Raw genomic sequence first — 21062 nt, 5'->3', positions numbered from 1 at the left:
AGAGGGAAATTTATGTCCACAAGAGAAAGCAGGAAAGATCTAAAATTGACACCCTAACATCAATTAAAGGAACTAGAGAAGCAAGAGCAAACACATTCAGAAGCTAGCAGAAGGCAAGAAATAACCAAGATCAGAGCAGAACTGAAGGAGATAGAGACACAAAAAACCCTCCAAAAAATCAATGAATCCAGGAGCTGGTTTTTTGAAAAGATCACCAAAATTGATAGACCGCTAGCAAGATTAATAAGAAAAGAGAGAAGAATCAAATGGACGCAATAAAAAATGATAAAGGGGATATCACCACTGACCCCACAGAAATACAAACTACCATCAGAGAATACTGTAAACACCTCTACGCAAATAAACTAGAAAACCTAGAAGAGATGGATAATTTCCTGGACACTTACACTCTCCCAAGACTAAACCAGGAAGAAGTTGAATCCCTGAATAGACCAATAGCAGGCTCTGAAATTGAGGCAACAATTAATAGCCTACCAACCAAAAAAAGTCCAGGACCAGACAGATTCACAGCCGGATTCTACCAGAGGTACAAGGAGGAGTTGGTACCATTCCTTCTGAAACTATTCCAATCAATAGAAAAAGAGGGAATCCTCTCTAACTCATTTTACGAGGCCAACATCATCCTGATACCAAAGCGTGACAGAGATACAACAAAAAAAGAATTTTAGACCAATATCCCTGATGAACATCGATGCAAAAATCCTCAATAAAATACTGGCAAACCAAATCCAGCAGCACATCAAAAAGCTTATCCACCATGATCAAGTGGTCTTCATCCCTGGGATGCAAGGCTGATTGAACATACGCAAATCAATAAATGTAATCCAGCATATAAACAGAACCAAAGACAAAAACCATATGGTTATCGCAATAGATGCAGAAAAGGCCTTTGACAAAATTCAACAGCCCTTCATTCTAAAAACTCTCAAAAAATAAATTCAGTATTGATGGAACATATCTCAAAATCATAAGAGCTATTTATGACAAACCCACAGCCAATATCATACTGAATGGGCAGAAACTGGAAGCATTCCCTTTGAAATCTGGCACAAGACAGGGATGCCCTCTCTCACCACTCCTATTCAACATAGTGTTGGAAGTTCTGGCTAGGGCAATCAGGCAAGAGAAAGAAATAAAGGGTATTCAGTTAGGAAAAGAAGAAGTCAAATTGTCCCTGTTTGCAGATGGCACGATTGTATATTTAGAAAACCCCATTGTCTCAGCCCAAAATCTCCTTAAGCTGATAAGGAACTTCAGCAAAGTCTCAGGACACAAAATCAATGTGCAAAAATCACAAGCATTCTTATACACCAGTAACAGACAAACAGAGAGCCAAATCATGAATGAACTCCCATTCACAATTGCTTCAAAGAGAATAAAATACCTAGGAATCCAACTTACAAGGGATGTAAAGGACCTCTTCAAGGAGAACTGCAAACCACTGCTCAGTGACATAAAAGAGGATACAAATGTAAGAACATACCATGCTCATGGATAGGAAGAATCAATATTGTGAAAATGGCCATACTGCCCAAGGTAATTTATAGATTCAATGCCATCCCCATTAAGCCACCAATGACTTTCTTCACAGAATTGGAAAAAACTGCTTTAAAGTTCATATGGAACCAAAAAAGACCCCGCATTGCCAAGACAATCCTAAGCCAAAAGAACAAAGCTGGAAGCATCACGCTACCTGACTTCAAACTATACTACAAGGCTACAGCAACCAAAACAGCATGGTACTGGTACCAAAACAGAGATATAGACCAATGGAACAGAACAGAGCCCTCAGAAGTAACACCACACATCTACAGCCATCTGATCTTTGATACACCTGAGAAAAACAAGAAATGGGGAAAGGATTCCCTATTTAATAAATGGTGCTGGGAAAATTGGTTAGCCATAAGTAGAAGGCTGAAACTGGATCCTTTCCTTACTCCTTGTAGGAAAATTAATTCAAGATGGATTAGAGACTTAAATGTTAGACCTAATACCATAAAAACCTTAGAAGAAAACCTAGGTAATACCATTCAGGACATAGGCATGGGCAAGGACTTCATGTCTAAAACACCAAAAGCAACGGCAACAAAAGCCAAAATTGACAAATGGGATCTAATTAAACTAAAGAGCTTCTGCACAGCAAAAGAAACTACCATCAGAGTGAACAGGCAACCTACAGAATGGGAGAAAATTTTTGCAATCATCTGACAAAGGGCTAATATCCAGAACCTATAAAGAATTCAATCAAATTTACAAGAAAAAAACAACTCCATCAAAAAGTGGGCAAAGGATATGAACAGACACTTCTCAAAAGAAGACGTTCATAGAGCCAACAGACACATGAAAAAATGCTCATCATCACTCGCCATCAGAGAAATGCAAATCAAAACCACAATGAGATACCATCTCACACCAGTTAGAATGGCAATCATTAAAAAATCAGGAAACAGGTGCTGGAGAAGGTGTGGAGAAATAGGAACACTTTTACACTGTTGGTGGGACTGTAAACTAGTTCAACCATTGTGGAAAACAGTGTGGCGATTCCTCAAGGATCTAGAACTAGAAATATCATTTGACCCAGCCATCCCATTATTGGGGATATACCCAAAGGATTATAAGTCATGCTGCTATAAAGACACATGCATGCATATGTTTATTGCGGCACTGTTCACAATAGCAAAGACTTGGAATCAACCCAAATGTCCATCAGTGACAGAGTGGATTAAGAAAATGTGGCACATACACACCATGGAATACTATGCAGCCATAAAAAAGGATGAGTTTGTGTCCTTTGTAGGGACATGGATGCAGCTGGAAACCATCATTCTCAGCAAACTATCGCAAGAACAGAAAACCAGATACCGCATGTTCTCACTCATAGGTGGGAATTGAACAATGAGATCACTTGGATACAGGAAGGGGAACATCACACACCGGGTCGTATTGTGGGGAGGGGGGAGGGGAGAGGGATAGCATTAGGAGATATACCTAATGTAAATGACGAGTTAATGGGTGCAGCACACCAACATGGCACATGTATACATATGTAACAAACCTGCACAACCATTTTGTTACTTACAAATCATTCGGCTTTATCCTTCATCTTGTTAAATGTTGGCAGTTATGTAGCACCATGGTTTGATCTCTTAAAGTTATTGATGGGGTAGATTATTTGTACTAGTATGAGTGGCTTCCTAAACAAGCTCCAGTATGAGTATGCTCATGGGTGAAAGTCTAAGGCCTGTAACTCCCAACGTAGAATCTACCCACCCTCACAGTCCTAGGTGCCTGTGGTTCTTATTTCTACAGCCTTACAATATACCTCCAGGCATATTAGAGGAAGCAGGGGACTGTGGGTAGGTTTTATGATAATAACTTTGTACCACTTAGTAAAGCCAAGGCCTCTGGCCTGTTCTCTGGCTGGTCATTGGGAGGGAAGGACAGGTCCTAAAGCTGGAAGCATCATGCAGGTGGGATACTTGATGCTATACAACATTACTGGCACCTTGGGCCCTAGCTTAGGCCCGTGGGTACCACTGTAATGCTCAGGTTGCTGGGGCCATACTGTAAAATATCATCGGATTCATTCACAGTTGACTCCCTGACTCATTTCTATCAGCTGCTCACTTTGGTGACTGGCCTTGGATGGCCTAGGAAGCAAGTACTGATGTGGGAAAAGTATGGACTCCCTTGGAGAGACAGAGTGTGTGTGTGTACTGATGGTGTGTGCTGTATGGGTGATATGGGGAAAGAATCTTCACGCAGTCTCAGAGAAGATTCCAAATAATGTATGTTTTCAGGGGTAGTCAAATGACTTAATTTTGTGATGGGAATTCTGTAGTATGCAGTAGAATGATTTGGCAGATATAAGCTGATAGTTTCATTCATTCTTTACAAGACTGGTTTTCCTAATTTCCTATATTTTGATTTCCTAATTAATTGCTTCTTGCTGTGATTTGTATAAACTTCTCATTTCAAGCTTTTTACACTGTTCACATCTGTGTTGCCCAAACTTGACAATGTCCTTCAGAGCTACCTTTATCTCTTTTTCTGTCTCCAAATCCAGGAAAATGTCACAAATGATTAGATATTTTATTATCTAGATAAAACATCTAGTCAACAATTTTATTTTAAAGTATTTCAAAATACAAAAGTTATCAAAAAGCTGAATATTTACAATTATGTCATAGGTTACTATTAAGTGTGCAGAGGATAGAGTGTGTAAGACTTTGAAGAGGAAATATACAAAGTACAATAAACAGCAAGGTTACACGTCATCGTTTTGCCACTGTACGGAAGTGGGAAGTGCCGACCTGGAGAGGTCACTGTTGGTTCATTTCTCTGTATCCAGAAAGGACCGTCTCTTAAATCCACCAGGGGAGGAAACAGCCTCCTGTGGAAAATGCTGTCTTCTCAGGAGCATTGTATCTAGAAAGGACAAACAGAACACATGCCTCTAGAAGCGTTTCAAATAATGGCTAGCATTTAGTAATAAAGCCAAACATATTACAAAGAATTTTTTTTGCCCGTTTCTAGAATGTGGAACAGGAAACATTCAAGTTGGAAATCTCTAGTCTGTAATCTGCATCAAGTTTCGGTACTAGCCTTGCCAACTGACTCAAATTGTGTGGGCAAGCTCTTGAGCCTTTGTAATGAAGTAAGCATGCTGATAACAGCCACCTCACTGGGAAGAACGAATGTAAAGTGCTCAGAAATTAATTTGTAGGAAAAATTTTCCTGAAATTAAACAGTTATATTTGTTTAAAAGCCAGTGAACAACAGCTTCAACCAGTATTCACTGTATAAGGATGCTTACAGTGACTGTGTGTGTGTGTGTCTTTTTTTTTTTTTTTTTTTCCTAGGAGATGGGGTCTTGTTACATTGCCCAGGCTGGATTACTGTGGCTCTTCATAGGCATGATCATAGTCTCCTAGAGCCCTGAACTCCTGGGCTCAAGTGATCCTCACGCCTCAGCCTCCTGAGTAGCTGGGACTAGGAGCACAGGCTCTGTGCCTGGCTATAGGACAGTGCACAGTCATAACTCAGTGAAGACATACTGCAAGGAGCTATGATGTACCATGGTCTGGTTCCTTGAAGTTTTCTGTAAAGCAGTATCTAATGCCGTGATAGTGTGTGGAGAGGTTCTGTGGACGTTTTTTAAAAATACAAAGTTCCACTTGCAGTTTAATCTTCCCATAGATAACAGTTAGAAACTTGTGACAAAATCTGAATTTTTTTTGTCTTTAGAAGGCCAGGAATGGTCGCTCACACCTGTTATCCCAACACTTTGGGAGGCTGAGGTGAGAGGATCACTTGAGTCCAGGAGTTCAAGACCAGCCTGGGCAACATAGTGAGACTCCATCTCTTAAAAAAAAAAAAGGTGGCACGTGCCTGTAGTCCTAGCTACCTGGAAGGCTGAGGCAGGAAGGTCATTTGAGCCCAGGAGTTTGAGGCTGCAGTGAACAATTATTGTGGCCCTGCACCCCAGCCCAGGCAACAGAGGGAGACCCCGTCTCAAAAAAAAAATTAGAAGGTCAGTGAGCTAGAATATAGATCAAAACTACCCAATATGAACAGAGAAAAAAGAGGAAAGAACTTTAGTGACTTTAGATATCAAGTAGTCACAGATATTACTGGAGTTCCAGAATGACAAGATAGAAAGGGATAGAGAAAGTATTTGAAGAAATAATGGCTCAAAATGTCCCAATTGAGGAAAAAATATACAGATTCAAGAATTCTAGGAAATCCTAAGTTAAAAAAATTTAAAAACCACATCCAGGCAAGTATAGTCAAAATTCTGGAAAATTTGAATGCCAAAAATAAAGAATGCCTTGAATGTAGCCACAAAGAAACCAGTAAACTCAAGGGAACAATGAAGTTTGATATTGGAGACAATTGTGAAAGTGCTTTAAGAAAACCTCAGAATTGCATATCAAGCTAAAATATCCTCAAAAATGAAGGAAAATAAAGACAGAGAAGAAGTCACCAGCAAACCTGTACATGTAAGAAATGTCAAAGGAAGTACTTCAGGCTGAAAGGAAATAATACCATATGGAAACTTGGATTCAGGCAGGAATAACATGGAAATTATAAATGTGGGTAAATGTAAAGCTACATTGTATTTTTTTTCTTTATAATTTCCTTTAAAAAGACACAACTAAAGAAAAATTATATCATTGTATTACAGGATTTAGAATGTGTACATATGTATATTTGTGTGTGTGTGTATATATATATATAATAGGATATTAATCAAGTACAAAATTTTGCAAAGACATAGGTAAAAAATAGAAGAATCAAATGAAATACGAAAAAATATTTAGTCAAATAGAAGGCAAGACAAGAGGAACTGAACAAAAAGTGGATAGGACAAATAAAAAACAAGTAACAAAATTGTAGACCTAAATTCAGCCTTATGATAACACTCGAAAAAAAAGAATCACAACAGAGGAAAACTGCAAACCAGTATCCCTCATGAACACAGACACAATATTCTCAATATATTAGCAAAATAATCCAGCATTAGGATAATACATCATGATCAAGTGAGTTTATCTCCAGAATAAAAGTTGGCTTTCACACTTGAAAATCAATATAACTTACCATATAAATGGATTAAAGGGGAAAAGCCATATCATCTCAATTGATAGAAAAAAAGCATTTGACAAAATCTGTCACCTAGTAAACTAGAAAGAAACTTCCACAATTTGTTAGGAGACTCTGAAAAACCTTACATCACGATAGTGAAATACTAAATGCCTTCCTCCAACACTGAGAACAAGACAAGGATGTTGACTGTACTATTATTTTAATTTTATTTATTTATTTATTTTTTGGAGACGGAGTCTTGCTCTGTCGCCTGGGCTGGAGTGCAGTGGCTGGACCTCAGCTCACTGCAAGCTCCGCCTCCCGGGTTTACGCCATTCTCCTGCCTCAGCCTCCCGAGTAGCTGGGACTACAGGCGCCTGCCACCTCGCCCGGCTAGTTTTTTGTATTTTTTTAGTAGAGACGGGGTTTCACCGTGTTAGCCAGGATGGTCTCGATCTCCTGACCTCGTGATCCGCCCGTCTCGGCCTCCCAAAGTGCTGGGATTACAGGCTTGAGCCACCGCGCCCGGCGACTGTACTATTATACAACATTGTAGAGGAGGTCCTAGCAAGTGCATATAAGAAGAAAAATGAAAGTTATAAAGATTGGAAAGATGAGTACATTTTTTTTTATTTGTAAATGACTACACAGAAAATCTGAAGGATTCTACAGTACAACTACTAGACATAAGTCAATTTAGAAAGGTTACAGGATGCAAGGTCAATATATAAAAATTAACTGCACTTTCCTATGTAAACAATTAGGAAATGAAAAAAAATAAATTTCATTTAGTATTAAAATCTCCCCAAATTATTTAGAAATAAATTTAACGAAAGACTTCTTTATTCAAAACTGCAAAATAGACCGGGCACGGTGGCTCACACCTGTAATCCCAGCACTTTGGGAGGCTGAGGCAGGTGGATCACCTGAAGTCAGGAGTCCCAGACCAGCCTGGCCAACGTGGTGAAACCCCGTCTCTACTAAAAATACAAAAATTAGCTGGACATGGTGGTGGGCGCCTGTAATCCTAGCTACTCGAGGGGCTGAGGCAGGAGAATGGCTTGAACCTGGAAGGCAGAGGTTGCAGTGAGCCGAGATTGCACCATTGCACTCTGGCCTGGGTGACAAGAGTTGAAACTCCATCTCAAAAACAAACAAAAAACCCTGCAAAATAGTGATGAGTAATTGAAAAAGATCTAAATAAATGTAGAGATATACCATATTCATAGACTGGCAGACTGTTGTTAAAGATGTCAGTTCTCAAAATGATCTACAGAATCAATGTAACTGTTGTAATAGGCAGATTCTAGGATGGTCCCTAAATTTCCCATACCCAGTGATACTTATCCTGTGTAATACCTTCCTCTTGAGTGTGGGCAGGGCTTGTGATATGATGTGATAATAACCATATTAGGTTCAATTATATGATAGAGATAAAGGAATTTGCAGATGTAGTTAAGGTCCCAATCAATGGACTCTGAATTATCAAAAGAGAGTTTGTCGTGGGCTTCACTAATCAGGTGAACCCTTTATAATAGGGTCCAGACTTTCCCTGAAGGGAGAGATTGTAAATATGAGAGATGACCTTACACTGGACTTGAAGCAGTTTCATGTTGTGGGGAGGGTCACATGTCAGGAAACTGCCTGTAGGAGCTAAGGGCTTCAGTCCTCTGACCATAAAGATCAGAATCTTCCCCCACCGTCCCCAAAGAAAACAAAACCCAACAGACTAGAAAAAGACTTCAGATAAGATTGCAGCTCCAACCAACACTATGATTATAGCCTTGTGAGACCCTGAAGAGAAGACTCAGCTAAGCCATACCTAGACTACTGACCCATAACCATAGAAATTGTGAGATAATAAATGTGTGTTGTTTTAAGATGCTAAATTTGTGATAATTTGTTATATAGCAACAAAATTAATACAAGTCCCAATCATAATTTGAGCAGGTTTCTTAAACAGAATTTGAGAAACTGATTTTAAAATTGTCTACAAAGATAAAAAGAATAACGGCCAAAACAATCTTAAAAAAAAAAATGACAAATTGGAGGATCCACAATACCTGACTTTAAGAGATTCTATAAAGCCACAGTAATCAAAATAGTGTAGTATTAAAATAAGGGAGAAGCACATCAATGCCAAAGAAGAGACGGTCCAGAAATAGGCCCACATTTTATATCTATTTGAGGGGAAGAAAATCCAACCCTTCCTCACACTGGAAACAAAAATTATTTCAAGATAAATTGCAGATCTAGAGCTTCTAGAAGAAAACAGGAAAATGTTTCTGACTTGTTAGTAGGCAATATATATATAAATACACACATATATTTAGGACAAAGAAGGCAACAACCATAAAATTTCAAATTTAAAAATTAATGAATTATAATTCATCAAAATCAAAACCTGCTCATCAAAAGACACCATTCAGAAAAATAAATGGGAAGCCACAGCGTGTGATATTTGCAAAATATATGTGACAAAGAATACATACATAAAAAACTTAGAACTCAAATAGACAATAATCCAGTGTCAATGAGGAAAATTTGTCTTTTTGGCAAATTCTGCCAGGTCAGCTGGATATCTACATGCAAAAGAAGGAAGCTGGATCCCTATCTCACACCAGACACAAAAACTAAGTGGATCAAAGACCTAAATGTAAGAGTAACAACCACAAAACTCCTAGAAGGAAACAGGTGCAAATCTTCATGACTTTGGAGATGGGGTCTTGCTATGTTGCCTAGGCTGGTCTTGAACTCCTGGACTCAAGCAATCCTGACTCAGCCTCCTGAGTATCTGGGATAACAGGTGCATGCCACTGTGTCCAGTTTGCACAATAGTTGATTGGCTGGTTAGTTTTTTGAGACAAAGGGGCTCGCTCAGTCTGTTGCCCAGGCTGGAGTACAGTGGCTTGATCATAGCTCACTTCAGCCTCAGCCTCCTGGGCTCAAGTGATCTCCTGCCTCAACCTCCCAAGCAACGGGGACTACAGGTGTATGCCACCATACCTGGCTAATTATTTTATTTTATTTTTGTAGGGACACTGTCTCACTGTGTTGCCCAGGCTGGTCTCGAACTTCTGAGCTCAAGTGATCCTACCACTCTGGCCTCCCATCTGGCTCATGGGATTATAAGCATGAGCCACTGTGCCCAGCCTGGCAATGGTTTTTGATACAATACCAAAAGCATAAGCAACCAAAGGGCAGGGGGAACCAAACAGATGAACTGGACTTCATCAAAATAAAATCCTTGTGCATGAAACAATGCTATCAGGGTCGAGCATGGTGGCTCATGCCTGTAGTCCCAGCACTTTGGGAGGCCGAGGTAGGATTGTTTGAGCCCAGGAGTTCGAGACCAACCTGCGCAATGTGGCAAGGCCCTGCCTCTATTAAAAAACAAAAAGGATCAAGAAAGGGGAAAAAAAAACCCACAAGAAAATATTTCCAAATCATATATATGATACAGAACTTATATCTAGAACACATAAAGAACTCTTAGAACTGAACAATAAAAAGACAAACACCCAGCTGGGTGCAGTGGCTCATGCCTGTAATCCCAGCACTTTGGGAGGTTGAGGCTGGCAAATCACATGAAGTCAGGAGTTCGAGACCAGCCTGGCCAACATGGTGAAACCCACCCGTCTCTACTAAAAATACAAAAGTTAGCCGAGCGTGGTGGCACATGCCTGTAGTCCTAGCTACTCAGGGGCTAAGGCATGAGAATCACCAGAATCTGGGAGGCGGAGGTTGCAGTGAGCCGAGATCATGCCACTGCACTCTAGCCTGGGCAACAGAGCAAGACTCTGTCTAAAAAAAAAAAAAAGGCAGACAACAGCTGTTGGCAGGGATGTGGAGTGGAGAGACGAACGCTTGTGTGCAGCTGGTAGGAATGTAAGAGGGTGCAATTGCTGTGGAAAACATTTTGGAGCGGTCAGGGAAGGGCGAGAAGGCCGGTGGGGCTGCAACATGGTGAGTAATCAGACCTGAGGCAGGAGGAGGAGGTTGGGCCTGTTCATGGGCAGCTTTGGAGGCTCTTTGTTTCTGCAGGTGCAATCAAAAGCCAAGAGAACCATGAACCAGATATACTGGAGATAGCCTGAAAGCCCTTGCTCATGGGGGCTAAGGGTGGGAGGAATCTAGATAACATGTAGGGTTTCTGTCCTGTCCAACTGGTTGGATGGAGCTGCCGCTTCCTGAGGAAGGGAAAACAGAGAGGTTGTGGGGGGAATCTCGACTTCTGTTTAACCAGGCTAAGTGTGAGATGCCGTGTCAGAGATGAATTACTTTCACTTCTCCCTTTGGTAAAAGAATATCCTGAGTTTTGGCAGGGCTTTTGGCTTCTCAATTAAAGATTACATTTCTCTGTCTTCCTCTGCAGTATATATGGCCATGAGTAAGTGCTTCCAATGGAATGAAGTAGAAGGAATATGTGCAGCTTCCATGTGACAAAAATGGGACTTGGAAAGAAAAAGAAATGGAGATTATTTCCAAATCTCTGGAAGCCAACATTTTTACAATATATTCTCCTGAATTATATCACAGACCCTAAAAAACAAAAACAAAAACAAACAAACAAAAAAAAACCTTTTATTAGCTGACTCTAGTTTTAATGGTGCGATTAAAAAGACCCCTGTGAGATTTGAAACAATCTGGTCTAGTCGGAATGATGCTGCTTGGCCAAATAACCTTTGTATGGAGACAATAATGCTTGCGTTTTAGCATTAAAAAAAAACACATCAAAAGGTGGTTGTCAGATTGTTCAAATCTGGCAAGTTCCATGATGCACTAAAAGGAGTTGATACTGATACACAGTGAAAAGCTGCATGCGACCAGGCGCGGTGGCTCAAGCCTGTAATCCCAGCACTTTGGGAGGCCGAGACAGGTGGATCACGAGGTCAGGAGATTGAGACCATCCTGGCTAACATGGTGAAACCCCATCTCTACTAAAAAATATTAAAAAACTAGCCAGGCGAGGTGGCGGGTGCCTGTAGTCCCAGTTACTTGGGAGGCTGAGGCAGGAGAATGGCGTAAACCCGGGAGGTGGAGCTTGCAGTGAGCCGAGATCTGGCCAATACACTCCAGCCTTGGCGACAGAGTGAGACTCCGTCTCAAAAAAAAAAAAAAAAAGCTGCATGCACACTGTGGACCCTTGCGCCCAGAAGGCACATGGGTGCTCTGCCACTCACCTGCACATGCCGCTCACAGTTCCTCCTCCGTTCGCAGGTACTGGGTACAGTCTGAAATCTTTTTCAGTTGAGCAGCGTTTAATCTTTCTGAACACATAGGACATGTGCTTTCAGTGTTTAGCATGCTGATTAGGGGAGGGAAAGACAGAGTAAATTAAATATATAACATTCCTTTAGCTTTGGGTTACTCTAATGAGAAAGACAACTACTTTCTGTCTACACCTCCTAATACATGTCCACCATGCAATTTGAGAATCAGAACTATTCAGTCTCATGCGAGATCCTCTTTAAGGATAATATTCTTAAAGACAATTTGAGTCTTTAGAGATCCTTAGGAACACAAATAAACAGAAGGATGCTTCAGAACAAAAGAAGTAGAATGAAAGGCCTGTGTCTGGACAAATCTGTCAGACTGGGTGACATGATGCACACTTACATCTTCAATTCGGAGTACAGAGCAGGGAAGTCACAATGTGGACACACTGTCCAGTCATCTTTCAACATGTGTCGACCCTGGAAACGGTATGTTTAAGAGTTAAATTCATCTTTGTTTTAAAAACTCCCACTGTTATTCAATTTTTTTTTTTTTTTTGAGACGGAATCTTGCTTTGTTGACCAGGCTGGAGTGCAGTGGTGCAATCTCAGCTCACTGCAACCTCCACCTCCTGGATTCAAGCGATTCTTCTGCCTCAGACTCCCAAGCAGCTGGGACTACAGGCGCATGCCACCACGCCCAGCTAATTTTCGTGTTTTTAGTAGAGACGGGGTTTTACCATGTTGGCCAGGCTGGTCTTGAACTCTTGACCTCAAGTGATCCACCCGCCTCGGCCTCCCAAAGTGTTAGGATTACAGGTGTGAGCCACTGCTCCCTGCCTGTTATTCAATTATAATAATTGAACTCCAGTTATAAGTCAGACCTCTAAATTATAAAATCATTGCTATTTCACACAGGTGGGTAACAGATGGCATTAAAAGGACTAAAGCTAGGTTTTTGCTTATCAGATTCATGTTTAAAGGAAGAATCATCTTCAATTTTGTGATATCATTACCTGAATTTAGTTTTCTTTAAAATAAAGCTTAAATTAGTTCAGTGAATTACAAATAAACTGATATGTTAAAGTTCTCTGACACTAGATCTCAATATTATAATAATGAAAACTACTGCTTTTTTTTTTTTTTTGAGACGGAGTCTCGCTGTGTCGCCCGGGCTGGAGTGCAGTGGCTGGATCTCAGCTTACGGCAAGCCCCGCCTCCTGGGTTTACGCCATTCTCCTGCCTCAGCCTCCCGAGTAGCTGGGACTACAGGCGCCTGCCACCTCGCCCGGCTAGTTTTTTGTATTTTTTAGTAGAGACGGGGTTTCGCCGTGTTAGCCAGGATGGTCTCGATCTCCTGACCTCGTGATCCGCCCGTCTCGGCCTCCCAAAGTGCTGGGATTACAGGCTTGACCCACTGCGCCCGGCGAAAACTACTGCTTATTAAGTCCTGCAGCCTGCCAGGATGCCACCAAGGCTTCACATGTTAGCTCATCAGTCTGTGGTTGGTGTTGCTGCAGAGGATTGAGCCTGGGACAGTCTGATCCCCGAGTCTGCGCTATTGAGCCCTGCAGTGATAGTGCCTCCACTATTATTATTTGCTTTGAATATCACCTTTAACTGTATTGACCACGAAATAAAATGCCAGATGTTGCAGGAAATTTGAGGGATAAGATTATTTTAAAAGTGAAGAAAATATTGACATATTCAAATGGGTTACAAATATATATGCAAAGAAAGGGAAATTACTATAAAGGAACTCACTGTTGCAATGCAATATGGGATACTGTTTTTACATCCAGGACAGAGGAGTTCACACTCTGGGAGAAGAAATTTGCAGAATGGACATGGAGTCATGGCCTCTTCTATCTCAGATGTATCGGGTCTCCTGTGAGGAAGAATCATGTCAATTAAAAATACCGTTTTATTCATGTACCGGGGAGGGCAAAGAGAAAGCATATTTGGAAAACCAGGGGCACGTGACACACCCACTTCATAGTCAGACTCTGGGCTTAGAGAGATACTTACAAGCTCACACTAGCCCTTGATCCACTCCAGGGAGGAGGAAGAGTACTTAGGATTGGTTAGGTTCTAGGGTGTTACATGGGCCACCTTTGGGAACCGGAGTTCATAGCACATTCAACGGCAGAAAGCATGGGTAGGTCTTGTGGTCTTCTCTCTTCCTGTGCTACTGGAGTGGTGAGCCTGGTATTTATCCTCTGTCTCTCTCTTTTGTGTAACAGAAGTGGTAAAAGCTATACCAGCACTGTCCAATAGAACTGTCTGTGACAATGGAAATGTTCGGATTCTGTGCTGTCTAATATGGTAGCCATGAGCCACATTTGAACACTTGAAATACGGGTAGTGTGAAGAACTAAGTTTTAACTTTTATTCCATTTTAATTAAATTTAAATAGCCACATATGGCTAGCAGATACCATACTGGACCACATAGCTATAAACCATTTGTGCATGGGGAGAGAATGACTAGCATCTCCTCCCAGCCAGAGCCTCAGCTAGCGTGATTCTATGCTGCGGGGGTAAATATGATCTTGCATTTTCTAGTTACCTTCTCCCCACCCCATTCTCCATGCTAGCAGGTATTCTGGGTCAGAGTGATTTGGTCTGAAGCTACGTAGGCTTAAAAAAAGGAGTATTCCACGTACTCCTATCCACCTTAGAGCTCTCTGCCATGAGGGTGGCTCCCAAGTCCAGCTACCAGTGAAGTGTCATTTGCTTCCATTTGTCATTACCAATCTTAGTCATCTCCCTGGGCTAAGGTCTGGGTCAAGACTCAGGGACCTGGGTCTCATCATAATGTAATGAACAGGAACCCCAAATGTCATCACTCCTCTGAATAAGTGGTTGTTTAGAATTACTCCATGACTGCAATGACTTTTTTCTTTTCCAAATGCAAGGGCTACTTTTTCCTAGTTTTCCTTTAGAAAAAGCAGGCTACTGACGCTTTCTGAAGCGAGGACATGCCTAAGGGCTTTTGGGGCTGCATAGGATTTGGAAATGGGGTCTCTGCTGGCAGTGGGCCCTGTGAGTAGGAAGTTCCCACAGAGAATGCCCACGATTTTCTATCCCTCTTTGGCAGACGGAGTTCGCTGCTTCTCTCCATCTCCTTGCCAGCAGAACTTTGTTTCCACTTAGCAGCCTTAAGTGCTGTGAGGCAGAGTACTGGCCACGGAGGTGAAAACTGAAGGTCCTGAGGATGGTGCCTTCCTGAGCAAAAAGGAGAAGATCCCTTTGACTTCTCATTTCCCTCCTTCTTCCTGCCTGGAACGAAGACATGGTGTCTGGGGGTGTGGCAGATGTCTTGCCACCATGAGGAGGAAACCTCTATGCTATGGATGGCAAAGCTGGAAGACAGGAGGATCTGGGTCTGGTGGCATCAAGGCACAGTGACACCAGCCCTGGACTGTGATGCCTTGTGTATGAGTCAAATAAATACTGACTTGGTCAAGCTGCTGTTAGGTTTTCTGCTGCTTGGAGCTGAATACAATCCTAATTGCTATGCCCACCTTTTTTTTTTTTTTTTTTGACATGGAGTCTCACGCTGTTGCCCAGGCTGGAGTGCAATGGCACAATCTCGGCTCACTGCAACCTCCGCCTCCAAGGTTCAAGCGATTCTCCTGCCCCAGCCTCCTGAGTAGCTGGGACTACAGGTGTGCGCTACCAGGCCCAGCCAACTTTTGTATTTTTAGTAGAGATGGGGTTTCATCATATTGGCCAGGCTGGTCTTGAACTCCTGACCTCAAATGACTTGTCCGCCTCAGCCTCCCAAAGTGTTGGGATTATAGGCATGAGCCACTGCACCTGGCCCCCCGCTGTTTTCTTATCGAACCTGCACATTGGCAGCTACATTTTGGGAAATACCTTTGGGAAATGTGATTAGATAGCAGAAATAGCTGTCTCTGCCTACCTGACCATTCCCTCGATCTTCTTTTTGTATTTGGCATCTATTTTGCTGCGGTATTCAGGCCTCATCAACATAGCTGCGAAGCTGAAAGCAGAGTTCTTCAGGCCTGCCCTGTGACACTCAATCACAGTTGACGTCAGGATTGGTACAATGTCTGCAAGAGAAAATGGGAGAGCAGTAAGGGCACAGTGTCTCCTGTCCTCAGTGATACAGGCGGGACTCCACCCTGGTTCTGTAGGAAAACAGGGTCACAGCCTCTGAACTTTGCTTTTTCTGCAAAGAACCAGATATGATCTGTTTAATGAGGAAAGTACGTAGCCATGGGATCAGGCTAACTGCCCATCAATTGCTTTTCCTTTGATTACACCATGTCTGCCTTGTAACACTGGGACCTGCATCCTTTGAGGCAACACTTCCATGAGTTTCCTTTCACACCTCTTAGATATACTTTTTTGCATCTGACAGGACTGCTGATAAAAGCATTAGGGGGATTAATGACTTTAGGCACTAATCTCTCTGCAGGCATCAAATTCTTTCTTCAGGACAGATACCCAGAATTACTGGCTCAAAAACAGGACCTTTTAAAAAATACTCTTACCACAAATTGCCGAACTGCTTTCTGGAAATGCCATACCAATCTCCATTCCCTCCAGCAGTCATGAGAGTGCTTGTCCTATCCAACACTTTGCCCGCATGGTAGACTTTCATGTAACGACGACAACAAAAATACACTTAGAGAATATGGGTTGGCCAATTATGACCCATGGACCAAATCTAGCCCTCTGACTTTTTATATGGCCCATGAGCAAAGAATGATTTTTACATTTTTATATTTATTTATTTATTTTTTGAGGCGGAGTCTCGCTCTGTCGCCCAGGCTGGAGTGCAGTGGCCGGATCTCAGCTCACTGCAAGCTCCGCCTCCCGGGTTTACGCCATTCTCCTGCCTCAGCCTCCTGAGTAGCTGGGACTACAGGCGCCCGCCACCTCGCCCGGCTAGTTTTTGTATTTTTAGTAGAGACAGGGTTTCACCGTGTTAGCCAGGATGGTCTTGATCTCCTGACCTCGTGATCCACCCGTCTCGGCCTCCCAAAGTGCTGGGATTACAGGCTTGAGCCACCGCGCCCGGCCACATTTTTAAATGGTTGAAAAAACATCAAAAGAAAAATATTTTTGTGACATGTTAAAAGTGTATGTGGTTAACATTTGTGTCCAAAAATAAAGCTCTACTGAAACATAGTCATGCCCATTCGTTTATGTATTATTCATGAGAAGATGGCAGAGCTGAGCAGCTGTGACAGAGACCGTATGTCTCACGAAGTCTAAAATATTTTACATCTGGCCCTTTACAGAAAAAGTTTGCTGATCCCTGTCACAATGTGACAGGATTTAATTATTTCAGAACGCTATCATGACATGGCTTTTAGAATAGCGGGGCCTTTTCAGAGGCAACATCCTACTGTGCTTATGAACACAGAGTCAGACTATTATTAGCTGACAACGTGATCTTGGGCAAATGTTGTTTCTTTTCTTTTGTCCCAGTTTGTGCAGAAAAGTACTTGTGTGTGCAGGCCTGAGACTGTCATCCTTGGAAAGGCTTGAACAGCTAACCCTTGGCTCGCATCTGGAACACAGATTTGGAGACGGTTCCCACCATTTCCAGAACTGATGAGTGGCTCACTGTGCCTAAAATCTTTGTACAAACAATGTGGTTTATGCTGAACACCTGCTCTCTGGGAGCCTGGAAAACTGGGTACATGCCAGGCAGGGGGTGCCTACATGACCACACCCCAACAAAACTCCTGGCTGCTGAGTCTCTAATGAGCTTCTTGGCACTCTACGTTTCACCATGTTGTACAAGTCAGTCTTGGAGGAGTTACTGAACTTGCGTCCTGTGTGTTCCACTGGAAAGGGACTCTTGGAGGTCCGTGCCTGCACCTGCTCGCCTTTGGGCGAATCCTTCTGCTCATTTTGCCTCAGATCCTTTTGCTGTGGTAAATCTCAGCTTTGGTACTATCGTGTGTTGACTCTTGTAAATCCTCCCAGTGAAGAATCATCAAACCTGGGAGTGGTCTTGGGGCCCTGACATGACACTTCATGGAGCTGCTGTGAGAATTAAACGAGTTAGTGACGAGGGGAGCCTGCACAAGGGGTGCCGTGCCAGCGTGGGGCATGGGGCATGCGGCCTGAGGAGCCTGCACAAGGGGTGCCGTGCCAGCGTGGGGCATGGGGCATGCAGCGTGGTCAGTGGTACTTACGTGATGGAAATTTGCTGATGTTGTTGGCCACCCGAATAAGCATGCGAGCCCCTTTCATGTGATCTCCATTTTTAACATGAATCTGAAACAAATGACGCATTTTACTCTTCTCATAGTCATTGATTATCCCCAATTCATGCTTTGTTCCCCCAAATAACTCCTTGATTCTGGCCCAGGGTCACTGTGGGATCCTTGTAGACTTTCCTGGCTGATGCCACTGGAGATCCCTCCCTTTTTTCTCTTCAACAGCTGCTGCCTGGCTCCATGGCCTCACCTACTCTATGCTCTGCTTTTGACTTTGCCCTAGACCACTTGATATGGGTTCAAATCCCCAGTCTATCTCTTACTGGCCATTCTTGGGGGACCAACTTCACCAAGTTGTGGTAAGACCTGAAAGCTGAGTGAGTCAGGAATCAGGCAGAAAGAAAGAGAATGATCTGCTAAAGGAAAGGGGCCCTGTCTGTGCTAAGAGGGCAATGATGGGCGGAAGGCCTGAGACTAGGCAAGGACCAGCAGGGTCAGTGACACATTGAGGGGTGCATTTAGGATGGGGTGAGCCTCAAGAGTCAGCAGGGGCCAGGCCATGAAGCCACTGCAGTCATCCAAGGGTGAGATAAGGAGGCCAAAAAGTGGGGCAGTGGGGAGGAGAGAAGCAGACAGATAAGGGGTCAGGGCTGCTGATACTTGGTGAGAATGTGCAGGGTGAGAGTGAAATGATGCCAACGCTTGGGGCCAGAGAAAAAGAAAAGGACGAGAGAAGCACCCCTGTGGCTTACGGTGCTAGAAAGCTCTGTTGCAGGAGGGCCTCTTACAGGAATTCCTATTTTTGCCCCACATCTCCCACCAATGTGTTTCCCCTCCCCCACTGCACTCCTAAAGGCTCCATTTTGCCAGATTCTGTGCTCCCAGGACATTGATATCACCACTCATGTCTGCAGCTGAGAAAGACTCTCCTCCTTCCAACCCCCTTCTTTATGGAAGAAGGGTCCTCCTGACTCTCTGAAGGGAAAAGTACTCTTGGAGGTTGCAAGTTATAACTTCAGATGCATTTCCCTTAGAATCAGCATTATAGACCTGTACAGTCTCATGTGGTAGTCATTAGTCATGTATGGCTACTTACATTTAAAAATTAAAACCATATACAATTAAAAATGTAGTTTATCAGCTGTACTAGCTGTATTTTAAGTGCTCCATAGCCAGGTTAGTGGCTACCATATTGAGAAGTACAGATATAGAATAGTTCTATCACTGTAGAAAGTTCTACTGGCCAGTGCTGATATAGACAATAATTAGGATATAAATCATTCATAACATGACTGCTCTTGTAGACAGGTCAGAGAACCAATTTAGCATTAATATGGAAAGATGTACTGTGACATAAATGAACATTTGAAAAAATATGTCAGTTGGATCTGCGTGTATCTTTACAGAGATATGTATATATATATAAATGTACACATGAATATATGTGACATTTATGTAAGTTGTATTGTGTCTTTTTCTAGAGTTGAGGTCTCGCTCTGTTGCCCAGGCTGGAGTTCCATGGTGTGACTGTAGCTCAGTGCAGCCTCAAACTCCTGGGCTTAAATGATTCTCCTCCCTCGTCCTCCCAAAGTACTGGGATCACATGTGTGAGCCACCATGCCCAGGCTCATTTATGTAAATCATACATACAAGTACTTGAAGTTTGCAGGATCTATTTTTGTTTGTATTGATAATTACTGATTTCAAAACAATATACACAACTAAACATAATCCCAATTTGGTAAAAGACATGCATTTATAGAAGTACAAAGAATATATACAACACAGTGTTAACAATTGTTATATCTGGACGATGGACTTAAAGGATGAATTTTTAAAAAATTATTTTTGATGTTCTTTACACTTCCTTAGTGAATATGTATTATTTTTATATTTGGATGAAGACTAAACAATATTTAAAAAAATGGAATTTTATGAAATCCACTAACAGAATAAATAAATTAACAAGTTTTGGATAAACAAAGATGTTTTAAATAAATCTATTTTTCTGGCATAGGTAATACATTTATACGTTTCAAAATCAAAACAATATAAGAAAGCTGGGTATGGTGGTTCACATCTGTAATCCCAGCACTTTGGGAGGTCAGGAGTTTGAAACCAGCTTGGCCAACATGGTGAAACCCCATCTCTACTAAAAATACAAAAAAATTAGCTGGGTGTGGTGGTGTGTGCCTGTAATCCCAGCTACTCGGGAGGCTGAGGCAGGAGAATTGCTTGAACCTGGGAGGCAGAGGTTGCAGTAAGCCGAGACCGTGCCACTGCCTGGGCGACAGAGCAAGACTCCATCTCAAAAACAAGACAAAACAACACACCACACTATAAGAAGATGCACATGGGGAAGCCTGGTCCCCCTCGTCTCCCTGTCCCCACACTGGAGTTGGTGCTGTGCCTCCTGCCCCGTGTCTCATTCCACACAAGGCAGCGTATTGTAGAAGTGTTCTGTATCTTGTTTTGTTACTTAACAATACAGAGATCTAGGCAATCGCTCTAATCCAATGGAGAATGCCTGGAGAAAATCTCAATGGGGGACAAACACCTGGCAGGTTATGTCCCAAGTCACTCCATGGGCCTCACCTTCACTAGTATATAGCTGTGCAGAATCATGAGGTTGGTGGCCATCTCGGAGGGAATTCTGATCTTCTGGGATTTCAGTTCTGCGTACATACTGAAAAGAACATCGTGTGCATTCCGGTAGTTGCCTTGAAAAAAAGGTGGTAAAACTACATTACTGCAAAGGGTGAAATCTGAGGACGTTCTATGGACCCCCATCTTACAAGTGGATTTTGTTAATCCTGTTATTAGTAATCGCTTAATAATGTCTTATTCAAAGCAGCTCAGCAGATTTCCTATCTGTCTGTCTGTCTGTCTATCAGACACAGGGTCTCGCTCTGTCACCAAGGCTGGAGTGCAGGGGCACAATCTCTGTTCACTGCAACCTCTGCCTCCCGAGCTTAAGTGATCCTCCCATGCCTGGCTAATTTTTGTGTTTTTTGTAGAGACAAGGTTTTCAC

The 21062-nt window shown here is 42.4% G+C and overlaps 1 protein-coding gene across 4 annotated transcripts in view; it reads right to left on the bottom strand.

Annotated features, from left to right (window-relative positions):
- Positions 1 to 4132: 4132 nt before the first annotated feature.
- Positions 4133 to 21062, bottom strand: part of WDR19 (WD repeat domain 19) — a 93113-nt gene continuing 76183 nt past the window's right edge. Inside the window, exons 31-37 of one of the 4 annotated variants that reach the window (XM_033214006.1) lie at positions 20626 to 20750; positions 18007 to 18088; positions 15753 to 15903; positions 13590 to 13713; positions 12229 to 12305; positions 11793 to 11917; positions 4133 to 4449 (exon numbers count right to left, since the gene is read on the bottom strand). In XM_033214006.1, coding sequence (XP_033069897.1) covers positions 11806 to 11917; positions 12229 to 12305; positions 13590 to 13713; positions 15753 to 15903; positions 18007 to 18088; positions 20626 to 20750 — 671 coding nt within the window. In that variant the 3' untranslated portion in view covers positions 4133 to 4449; positions 11793 to 11805. Of the gene's footprint in view, positions 4450 to 11792; positions 11918 to 12228; positions 12306 to 13589; positions 13714 to 15752; positions 15904 to 18006; positions 18089 to 20625; positions 20751 to 21062 lie in introns of those variants that run through there. The other 3 variants (XM_033214007.1, XR_004437907.1, XR_004437906.1) reach the window with 3 other exon arrangements.

This window comes from Trachypithecus francoisi, unplaced genomic scaffold (assembly GCF_009764315.1).
Source record: "Trachypithecus francoisi isolate TF-2019V2 unplaced genomic scaffold, Tfra_2.0 Lachesis_group1, whole genome shotgun sequence".
NCBI lineage: Eukaryota > Metazoa > Chordata > Mammalia > Primates > Cercopithecidae > Trachypithecus > Trachypithecus francoisi.
This window is presented reverse-complemented; position numbering and strand designations above follow the sequence as displayed.